This window comes from Mastigoproctus giganteus, chromosome 10 (assembly GCF_048544385.1).
Source record: "Mastigoproctus giganteus isolate SK-2022 chromosome 10, ASM4854438v1, whole genome shotgun sequence".
In the NCBI taxonomy this organism is placed as follows: domain Eukaryota; kingdom Metazoa; phylum Arthropoda; class Arachnida; order Uropygi; family Thelyphonidae; genus Mastigoproctus; species Mastigoproctus giganteus.
In genome coordinates, this window is record NC_143584.1 from 117259212 (window position 1) to 117271612 (window position 12401).

The 12401-nt window shown below is 36.7% G+C and overlaps 1 protein-coding gene across 4 annotated transcripts in view; it reads left to right on the plus strand.

Moving 5' to 3' along the window:
- Positions 1-12401, plus strand: part of unc-104 (kinesin family member unc-104) — a 1041320-nt gene that overhangs the window by 691917 nt on the left and 337002 nt on the right. For all 4 annotated transcript variants that reach the window (XM_090382707.1, XM_090382708.1, XM_090382709.1 and 1 more), the window contains one exon: positions 11157-11249. In XM_090382707.1, coding sequence (XP_090238833.1) covers positions 11157-11249 — 93 coding nt within the window. The remainder of the gene's footprint in view (positions 1-11156; positions 11250-12401) is intronic.

Below are 12401 nucleotides of genomic sequence, written 5' to 3' on the forward strand. Positions count from 1 at the left end.
TAGAATTTTTCTCAGCCTGGTCTGTGCTTGTTAACAGGAGAGACTGTGTTAGGTGGGTCGGAAAACTGCTAGGTTGGGGGGATACATGGACTAATACATTAATAGTTGCTGCTGGCAGAGGTGAAAGTGATTCTTGCACTGCTGCTATTGGAATGAGCAGCAGCCTAGAAAACAAGATGCAAGGTATTTCAGAGACTGCTGGGAATCATTGCGGTAAAAGTGAACACGTGAGTTGTGTTAGGGTAGCTAAGAATAGGAACAGGTGCATGTATACTTGCATGTACATCAATGCTAGGAGTTTAGTAAATAAATTTGATCAAAACATCAAAGGCAGATATTGTTGGAATATCAGAGACGTGGTGTCACACAGATATAAGGAATGCAGAACTGGAATTTGGGGAGTGCAATGTGTACAGGATAGGAAGGGAGGAGGGGTTATGCTATTAGTTAAGAAACACGTAAAATCCAAAGAGGTACAGCCAGTCGACATAGCTGGACAGTGCAATGTTGAGTCAGTTTGGTGTGACATAACCACTGGGAAATCAAAATTGAGAGCAGGAGTGTGTAATAGGCCTAATGACTCTGATGAGTAAAAAAAAAAAAAAAAACTGTACAGGGAAATAGAGTGGGCCAGTAAATCAGTCTTATAATGGGAGATTTAAATTTCCCGGATATTGACTAGAATTTGTGGGTTGGTCACACACACTAGAAGAGCTTTTGTGGATTTATTGGAGGATTGTTTTCTACATCAGCACGTTTCGGGAGGTAACTAGAGGGAGTAATACTCTTGATCTGATTATCAGTAGTGATTCTTCATGCATTAAGAATCTGCAGATAAAGGAACTACTAGGTGGCAGTGATCACAGTGTGCTCAAGTGGGATTTACTCAAAGAGGTAACTACCATTAGAGGTAAAGGGAAAGGTTATTGCTTTCGTAAAGGTGACTTCGGAGGTCTGAGACAGTATTTAAATTCTATACGGTGGGACCAACTGATGATATTACCAACAGCGAATTCAAAATAGGAAGCATTCAAAGAATTAATCTTGGAAGCTACTATTTACATACCAACTAATAAAAATATTGTTCAAGGTTTAGGCCTAAATGGATGTCAGGTAAACTAATGAGACATGTGACAGAGAACAAAATTGCATGGGATACATATAAATTAATGGGTGACATGGAAGCCTATGATAGATATAAGCTGGTCTGTAATCAAGTCACAAAGGAAGTTAGGCAGGCAAAAGCAGATTATGAGAAATCTTTGGCAGTGGATGCAAAGAAAAACAGCAAAGAGTTCTTTACCTATGTAAACTGTAGAAGGAAGGGATTAATCAGATTGGTCCACTGGATATTGATGGTTCAACTGTTGATGATCCTGCTCAGGTAGCTAACAAACTAAATGAGTATTTTTACATCTACATTCACACATGAGGAGTTATTCAGTGAGGAATGCCAGAGGTGAATTAAACTCTGTCAGTGAGCCAGACGATTTTGTAATAACTGAGAGCAAAGTGGAGTAGAAATTGTTGAAGATAAACATAAGAAAGGCACCTGGGGTGGATGGGATCTATCCAGTTAAAGTAACACAGATAGCAAAGGAAGTAAGCAAACCCTTAGCCATAATTATGAAAGCTCCATTGGACTCTGGGAAGGTACCCATGGACTGGAGATGTGCAAATGTGACCACAATTCACAAAGGAGGATCAAAGGGTGACACAAGTAATTATAGACCTGTTAGTTTAACTTCTGTTCCAGGAAAATTAATGGAAGCACTGGTTAAAGAAGCACTGCAGGATCATCTAGACAAGACTTCAGTTATAGCTCGGACACAGTATGGGTTTGTTAAGGGGAAGTTTTGTTATTGGTCTTGTCTGACCAATTTGATTGGATACTATGATGTGGTCACAAAGGAACTGGATGCAGGGAATAACTTTGATATCATATATTTGGATCTTAGAAAGGCTTTTGAAACTGTTGCACATTGAAGACTGCTGCACAAATTGGAGCAGTACGACATTGGAGGCAAATTGCTGCTATGGATAAAGGGATGGTTAAATGGAAGAAGACAGAGAGTGGTTATTAATGGGCACTGCTCTTCGTGACTAATGTTATTAATGGAGTACCCTAGAATTCAGTACTGGGCCCATAGTTGTTTTTAATATTTATCAGTGATATTAATGATGGTATATCAGGCATAATGTCCAAGTTTGCAGACGATACAAAGGTTGGCAGGGTTGTTAATGACACTAATGACAGTACGCTGCTGCAACAGGATCTAGAAAAGTTGAGCAGAGGGGCTGAGAGGTGGCAAATGAAGTTTAACATTGACAAATGTAAAATACTACATATGGGAAGCAGTATCAACTCTGTGGTACTACACTGACAGTGGTAGAGTATGAAAAGGACCTGGGGGTAATTGTGCAGGCAGATATGAAGTTTTCTAAGCAGTGCAGACGGTCTGCAAGAGTAGCTCATTGTGTCTTGTCAATGAAATACCAGAATTTTTCTAGCAGGGATAAGGAGGTAATTATCCCCTTGTATAAGGCAATGATCAGACCACACCTTGATTACTGTATACAGATCTGGAGGCCTCATTTTAAGAAGGATGTAGAACTGTTGAAATGAGTACAGAGAAAGGCAACCAGATTAGTGAATGGAACAAAGGGTTGCTCTTACAAAGAAAGGTTTAAGTTGTGCAGATTACGATTGCAGTGCTTGGAGACTAGGCACCTGCAAGGTGATCTGATTGAGGTATATAAAGCCTTGAATGGTTTGAGCATGCTCATTGCTGATGGGATTCTTCCTCTTGCTCAGAATAATCACCTGAGAGGGCATAAATTCAAATTGAGGAAGGGCAGTTGTAGGATAGATGTGCAGAAGTTTGCCTTTAGCCAGCAAGTAGTTGATTGGTGGAACAAACTGCCATCTTTTGTTGTGGAAGTTGATAGCCTAAATAAATTTAAGGCTTAGCTGGACAGGTATTTGGAATGAATGGAGAGGTGAAATTGGAGCTTTTTTTTTTTTTTTTTTTTTTTGCTGATGCTGCATAAACTTGCTTTCTTGCATTGTATGCCTCCACTAATGCTAATTAGACTGGTCAAGAGAACAAAAGGTGCTCTTACTAGAAAGACTTCGATTCTGCAAATTGCAGCATCTCGAGATCTGATTGAGGTGTTTAAAGGAATGAGTAAGCTGAATGTTAATGGCATTCTTCCACTTACTGAGACTACACACATGAGGGGGCATTGGTTCAGTTTGGAGAAGGATATGTTCAGAAAGGATGTGCCGAAGTTTGCCTTTAGCTAGCGGGTGATTGATTTTTTGGTTTGGCTTTGTTGTGGATTTAGATGGGTTGAATAAATTCAAGGAAGAACTGGACAAGTTCTTGGATGATATGGATGGGTGAACTGTTTTTTTTTTTTTTTTTTATTTTTTTTTTAGCTGATGCTGTATTAGCCTGCTTTCTTTTATCATCTTTTCCATCACTGCTACTACCACTACTACTACTAATACTATCTCCTTTTGCAACCCTGCAAGTGTCAGTTTACAAGAAATAAATGTAATTCTGCATGTAAAGATCCCATTAAAATATATACATACAAGTTGTGATGATATTAAAAACATTACCCAGAACAAACGAAACACATGCAAACTTGCTGGTATCTAACTAAAGCAACTTGCAGTGGAACAAAAGTATGAACAAAATCTTCCCAAGATAGCTCCACATCTTAGTCTAATATGACATGAACTCACACAATGCAATGGAGGGAAATTCTACATCAAATTAGCAAATTAAACAACTACATTTTGCCTACTTATTGCAATTCTGTTGCTAATTTTCATCAGTGATTTCCAACATGGTTACACACATAGGTGTGGCAGTAGCCCTGTAAAACAGCACCATTTCTAAGCCTTGCCCCATAGAATGCAGTGTATGTAATAGTACCAAGTTATTTGCCATATATTTAGTCTAGATATATAGCAAAAAGTTATTATTATAAGCCCTTGAAAAACTTATTATTTTTGGATTCATTAAGTGTAATATATGTCATACATTTAGAAGATTCATATCTAAGAAAAAATTCATTCTTACATATTTCATCTTACAACAAAAACAAAAAAAAAAGTCAGGTTCTCTTTAATTCCTGAACATTCTGAAATATGAATGTGCTGATCAAGCTTCCATGAATGGAAGAAATTGCATTTCTTCCATGAATGGAAGCAACAATTTATACCACATTAAAAACTAAAGCACTGGAAATCAAGTGTTCAATCAAATAGATGGAAAAGAATTATCCTCATGAGGCTATACATTGGACACACATACACATATGTAATATATTCTAATCTCATAATAAATGTTGATCCTTTGCAAAGTGTGCAGTACTGTTCTAAACTCTTAATAAAGCATCTAATCATAGAATGTCCATGTTATCAAATGATCCATCAGTCAACATCCATCAGTTACAAAAAACACCAACTCTTCAGTTTATTCTAGATGACCATCAAATGTTAATAGGTGTTTTTTATCTTTCTTAAGTTAATAAATTTTATCACCTGCATCTAATGCAACCCTTATGCTACTGATGCAGCTTAACTTGTAACAGCAAAATTTTAATATAATTTAGCGAAAGCAGCTTTTATGCCATAAACCCCCAAAAAACAACCCTGGCATGTGCCCAGCAATTTTGAGAGAGAGGGAGCAAGAGAGTGGAGTGCATTGAACCATTAAAATTAACTATGAGGGCATCATTTGGTTTAAAAGAGATTCCTTTGGATTAAAGAGAGGTGCCAACATATTTCCAATACATAAAGGCAATTCTAAGAGAAAAGTGGGTGGCCACAGATGAATCAGTCTGCTTTCAGTGGTAGAGAAAATCGTGGAGGTAATGATCAAGAATGCAAGGGATATTTAGATAGAAAGAGTATTCTGGAAGAAACACAGCATAGTTTTGTAAGGAGAAAACCATTTTTAGCTAACCTGGTTATCTTTTTTTTTTTTTTATGAAAACCCCAAACACAAGAGGTATTAGAACCTATAGTACTTAGTACCGTGCTTGGGTTAGAGGTTGAGAAGACGAAAGAAGATATTTGTTGACATTAGACTTGAACTTCTGTAGACCGTAAATTTCAGGAAATACTTATGAAGGAAGGTTGTTTCAGAAAACGGCAGTTCAATGAATAAACAAGGAAGATGAAAAGTTGGTTCTGTGAGTTTCAAGTTGGACAGTAAATGGATGTTGGCTGGTGGCGGCACGTGTTCGGACTGTTTTGAAAGAGAGAGAGATAGTGGGAATTATAGAAGCCAATTCAGAAGAACAGTGCCCATGGAAGTATCTGTAGAAAAGGCATGCAGCAGAAACAGTACATCTATGAGACAGCAAGTGGAGACACTCTGTTAGAGATGAGTCATTAATTAACCTAACTGCCCTCTTCTGAATGGAATCAAGAAGCCTGAGAGAGGTTTTGGGGGAACCCCCCCCCCCCCAGATGAGGGAACAATATTCCATGGTAAGGCAGATTTGCAATTTGTACAGAGTGAACAGAAGTTTGGAAGAAAAGTAATGCTGAGAGCAAAAGAGAAAACCAAGTTTTTAGATGCATAGGAAGCAATATTTGTAATGTGCTTGTGCCAAGAGAGATCAGAAGTCAAGGTAATCCCCAAAAGAGATATATCAATTTGCCTAGAAATTGGAATGTCACCAAAGATAAGTATAGGAGCAGGAGAATCCTTTTTGCAAGATATAAGACAAGACTGAGTTTAAGGAGGATTGAAATCAACTGAGTTGTCTTTGCCCCACTGGAGAATTACCTGGAGATCGGCATTTAAGGAATTGGTAGAAGATATTCGAGAAATTGAAGCTGATTGAGAAGGGCAAGTTTTCTCAAAATGGAAAGTGGAATGCAATGTACTGTCATTGGCAAAACTATGGATATGATTTCCAGTCAATAGGTCATTAATATACAAGAGGAAAATAGTGGGGGAAAGAACTGAACCTTGGGGGACACCAGCATTAGTGAAGTTAGAAGACAGAGCCATCTACCATCACCCTCAGTGAGCGATCAGAGAGAAAATTGGATAACCAATTATAAAAACAGTTGACAAACCATAAGATGGAAGCTTGTTTAGAAGACCTTTATGCCAAACATGATCAAAAGCCTTTGAGAAGTCAAGAGCAACTGCTTGTGTTTCACCTAACTTTTCCATAAATGGTCAACATAAGCCACAATATCGCCAGTGGATCGACACTGACGGAATCCATACTGGCAATCATTGATTAGATGGAAGGTTTCTAGGTAGTTTAAGAGTTCGTGGTTAATTGATTTCTCCATTACTTTAGAAAGAGTAGAAGTAATTGCAATGGGAAGGATTTGTCACCCTTTTTAGGAACTGGCTGGATTATCAGCAAATTTTCAAGCAGAAGGAAAAACACCTTTGAAATAAGAAAGTGAAAAAAGGTGGCAAAGAACAGGAGTAAGTTCAGGGGCACACGTTTTGAGAAATAACCATCAGAACCTGGAGCTTTCTTAGCATCAAGATTCGTAAAATTCCTTCTGACATCCTTTTGACGGAAGACCACAGGAGGCATTGAATGGAGTGTGTTAGTAATGGTGGGAACTGTTTTACCAAAATCATTAATACACGAGTTGGAAGAAAAATGTGATGCTAGCAGGTCAGCTTTGTCCTTTTATCTGTTTTGACAGCATCACTCATGAGCTGTCGACATTGTTTATTTGGATTTTGGCAGGGCATTTGACTCACTCTCGCATGAGAGGTTACTTTTTAAGCTGGAATATGTTGGGATCATAGGCAATATCCTTAGACGAATTGCAGGGTAACTGTGGGGCAGGAGGTAGATTGTTTGATTAATAGGTACTCTTCAGTTGGGCTAACAGAGGACAGTCACTAGAGGACAGAGGATCTGTAATAAGACCACCTTTTGTTTCTGATTTTCTTAAATGACATCAGCAAAGGGATACAGGAAATGATATTGAAATTGGTAGATGCAAAGATTGGTAGAGTGGTTGCTGATTATTGCCAAGGAGTGCTCTTTCTGGAAACTTGGATAGGTTTCAGAGATGGTCAGAAAAGTGGCAGCTATGTTTAATGTAGCAAAATATAAGGCAAACTGTGTATAATAATAAGGGTATGCACCCTATAGCTAATAGTAAGTAACTTTGAGTGTAGTATGATTGTCATGTCAAATGCTTCAGTACAAGTATCACAGACTTGCCACTTCGCTGTGGTGTCCATGCACAACCACATCTAGAACATCGAGAATAATCCAAAAACCAAAAAACATCTGGCCAACGGCAATCCTGTTGCTGGAAATGGTTTGTTGATGTGGAAGCCAATGTAGCATGCAAAGAATTTTTCATTACAATAGTAATGTGCAAAGAGGTATACTGGAATGCTTATATGCATCAGATCTTGTCACAGATGGGGGTATAGCAGCAGTCAACTTTACTGGATTTCACCCCTTTTCAGCTATAAACAAGCAGCTAAGTATATGGTGGGCACAGGAATACTAACTGCACATTTGAGGAGACACTCATGGGTAGCACAATAGATAAAATCACTGTCCTCACCACACTAAGTTGAAAAGGCCTGGGTTTGAATTTTGTCAATGATGAAGGAATTTTTATCAGCTTTTTTTTCACACTGAGACAGTTTGTCAGTTTCAGATGAAGGTTTCATGGTTTTATCTCTAGAAGTTGAGGTTTGCCATCCAGTAAACAAATAAACCACAGAAGTACACAAAATTTACAGATACAATATACTGATGTCCCCATATCATTAGTTGCTTTAACACTTAATGCTTACACTCACTCATTCACTCATTTGAGAAGTGGTAAAAGGATTTGTAAGACCCCCTGGTAGGTCTGACAAATCATAGCTCTTGGTGGCAAAGACAACTGGAATAGGTGTGTGGTGATTGCTGCATGAATCAGTGAACCCATCATGCCAGTTGCAGTTGCTGTAAGCTGGTAATAGTGGATGTGATGGTTCGGTGAGTGTTTTCTAGTGCCTGTTAGGTCATCTGATATGGATCAATGTTCGAATGCCACAGCTTACTTAATATTGTTGCGGACCAGGTGCATTCCCTGCATGCTCACAGTTTATCCATCTGGCAATGGCTACTTCCAGAATGCGCCATGTCATAAGGTATAGATTGTTCAGGAATGGTTCCTTATCCGTAATAATGACTTCAGCATGCTTCATTGGGTTGTTCAGTTACCAACTCTCAACCTGATGGAGCACCTGTGGGAGGAGGTGGCATGAGCTGTGTGCTGCAGGAATCTGCCAAATCTCCAATCTTCACCAATCTTGTTGTCATCTATATGGAATGATTATGCCAACATGTGTCCATGCTCTGACGAATCTGTCTGAGGACTAAAGAAAAGAAAATACTGTTCACCATTAGGTCAGTGTACATAATATACTGGCTACTGAATGTATAGATAATATATATACACATGCTCATTGTATACATAGCATCTACACAACAGTAAAAAATCAAACTGAGTGATATATCATTCACTTAAGTGTTCAATTAAAACAACTAGTGAATTTTATTTTGCTCAAATTTTTTTTTTTTTTTTTTTAGTTCATATCTGAAACATTTTAATACAGCAGTGCTGCTGTTATCTTCAGACCTGCATATGGGTTCAAACAAAGGGATAATGTCAGTAGGATAAGAGGAAATCGAGGAATAGAATTAAGGAGTGGAAGCTTATATTTTTCTTTTTTAAAGACCAACAAAAGATGATATTGCTGTTGAGTACAGCTGTTATCTATCTAAAAAATTTGTTTTTAATTTAGATGAAAATATTTTTGTTTTACTCTGAATGCTTTCTGAAGTTTGTGATTCTACCAAGCTTTAGAAATAGTGTTGTTTTAGTTCTGTTTTTCTTTGAAATTCAGTGGTTTGTTTCTGTTGAACTAGAAATATATTGTATTTTCTATGTGAAGTATTTTGTAACATTATGGTTGTATCTTTGCTTTCTCTACAACTCTGAACAAACAGTTATTAGCCTAAAAGAAACACATTTTTGACTTCCTCTGATATTAGTTCAGACTTGCAAGAGTTCTAAATTGCTGAGAGTTTGAAAAATTATTAGATTTTTAAAAATCTAATATTACATCCTTGTATTGGCCTTTAAAGTTGCAATACAGAGATGTAATAAACATTGTTTGAATGCCAAATGTTCCGTTTCAGGCTTTTGTCCTAATATTGCTTATTAAAATCATAAACTCATTATTTCAGCGCTAGTTATAAGTGAGTTCATCATACTACAGTATTAATCTGCATATTTTCCTCTTTTTTTTTTTTTTTTTTTTTTTTTTCTCTCTTATATGTATGATATTTTACACCCTGTAACTTGTGGGGAAAATATTGGAACTGTTTCTCAGGGAGGAGTTATGACGCTGAGTAATAATAGACAAATTTCATGTGAATTAAAGAAATGGTGTTTTTTTTTTTTTTTTTTTTGTTCCCCCCCCCCCCCCCCCTCTCTCTCTCTCTCTCTCACAACTTATTTGTTGTACAGTGGTTTCCACTGATTGCATGTACCATTTCAACCTGAAAGTTTTGATTTGTACATGCTAAGTTCCTATCATGCACTTACATTAATGCAACTACAGTGAGAGCAAAAACTGGTTGAAATGTGTTAAGGAAGATATCATAAGAGGAAAAGTCACAAGTTATGACTAAGCTTTAAATTAGATTTTTATTATGATTTCCTTTTTTATTACTTGGAAAGGGTGAACAGTGGTTAACACAAGACTTCTATAACCCAGGAATGCCCACCGTTTTATATCATCTGGGCTACATGCCACTTCCTGGAAGAATTTCCCCATTTGTGATGAACATGACCAAATGATACACACAAAAAAATTATTTCTCAAAAATAGGGGAAGTAAAATGCAGAGGGAGGAAAAATATGTGGGTAAATACAGTGGTATATTTACGTGTTGACTGTGATTCATACTTGAATATATATATATACACTATCCTCCAACATATATTGGAACACATAAAGGTTGGAAAACAGTTGTCCATAACAGTGGTCACATTGTATGATGTAGATGACAGCACTGGTTCTCAGTTGTTTAGAAAGACAGGTGCAGGTAGTTATAAGCAGAGTGGGATGAAGAAAAGACCTGCACCCTTTCCAAACAGTTCATTTATCTATTTATCATATAGTAGAGAAAGTATGCACCTATGCTGTCTGCTGGAAACAGCATTTGGTAGTAAAAGATGGTTATGCTTTCATTTACTTAAAGCTTAATAAGTGACCATTAGTGACTCCCATAGTTTGTCAGCAATTGAAATATGTTATCAAGAAAAACAAGTCAGGGAATTGGGACTGTTGCTGGACCAGCTCTCAGAATGACACTGTGTCATATAGGATTCTATGGCACAACATTTTTAAAGCCTAAGTTATAGTAGTTATTCACAGTTACATCCAATTCCTGTCATGGTGCATAAAGTGGCAGCAGTAAAATTTTTCAGCAGCAGCAGAGGGTAATAAGGACTCTGCCCAAAGAACAGTTTCCTGTAGGCTGCATTGTATCCACAATAATGTTTAATGAAAATGGTCTTGGCCTGTTTCTAGTGCATGAAAACAAGAATGCTGATGTTTACTGAGATTGCTGGAAAATTCTGTGTCTTAATTTGTATTCTGTCAAGAAGGAGCTACCTGTATTCTTTATGACAGTGCTACATGTCATACAGTATTACATGTCATATTATTGGTAATGTAGCACTTTGAGGACAATACTCTGCAAAACTTGCATCCCAGACCCTTCATCTTAATCCATATGTATACCTCTGGGATGTTTTAAAATAGCCGTTGAAAGTTAGTCTAAGATGCTCAACTTTTGTGAATGAGGTAGCCAGTTGCTTGAGGAATGAGTGGCCCAAATTTCCAGTGTCTGTATCCAAAATGTCCTATTGAGAGTTTAGTGTATTCCACTGGATTTCTGTGGTCATTAAAGCAATTGGTAGTGACATCAAATATTAAATCTTGCCTTTCTTAGACTAGTTTGTTTTTTATTCTTTGTTCCAGTACCTGTTGGAGGAATGTGTATATTTATTTTACTTAATTTGTGTAAGGAATGTTCATTTATATTTATTGTTATTGCTGATAGCCCACGTCAGCCTCCAAGACGTATGTTTCCTCAATCTATTCCAATCTCCCAACCAATACGGTCTCCCAAATTTGGAGTACTACAGTCTTTAAGGTAAGCATGAATCCAGAGTTTAGATATTTCCTGAGTTTTATTTATAAATACATATTACTATAAAAAGCACATACTTTAAAATATTTTGTAACAAGCAAAATACCAGTGAAAACAAATCCAGATAACAAAAGCTTGCTTGTGCTTATTTTACATTTCTGATATGAAAATAATGTGATTATGGAAGGTTAATATTGTGATTTGGTTTGCTGGTTTTTAGTTTTCTTTCTCACCACATCTATAGCAATTGATTATATAATAATATAAGCACATGGGGAAATATATTGCACTGCTGTAATTACTCAATTCATGTTGTACTTTTATTTTCCTATTATTTATTAGGTTTCAGTTATATCAGTTGCTATAAAAAGACTCAATTTTTTGTGATTTACAATCAGAAACTAATAAGAAAATTTGTAGTTTTTGCAGGGTAATTAAAAAAAAAAAGTACTTCAACATTACTATGCAGCTGTATTATCTAAAGGAAAGTTGTGAGTAATTAGCTGACCTAATTATTCACAACTTTATATTTTGGAATTATCACTATATATATAATTGTAATAATTCCAAAATGTTCGAATTTGTTGAACTTATAATGCTCTTGCATCATGAATGATTTAAATGAAATGCAGGATTTTTTCCCTTAATATGTGAAAGAACTTTGTGTTGGATCAATGGTTCTCAAACTTGATGACTTTCAGATGGTAGAGCACCTGAAAGTCATGATGCTCTTTGCATTACACCATGAAATACTGGCATGTTTAGGCACCTCCGTAGCCAGGTGGGAAGGAGCAGCAGTGCGTAGCACATGCTCCTTGATTAGACCGGGGTTCGAGCCCGTCACCACCAAATATGGAGGATGCGGAAAGGTCAGAGAATGACCACCGCATATCCCGGAGCAATATGGCCTTAGTTGCTAATGCTCCTAAAAAACCAAATAACAAAAACAACAACTGGCATGTTTAACTCCAATATAGGATAAATATTAATAAGACAGCCCCATTAAAAAAATTTTTAGTATAAGAATCATTGTTAATTTAAAGTAGAAATTTCAGCCTTGAAATGAAAGATATTTTCTGCAAAGTTATGCAGAAATAAGACTTAGAATCATAGATTGCAATTGATAAAATTTAGTTTTAGAAAATAACATAAATG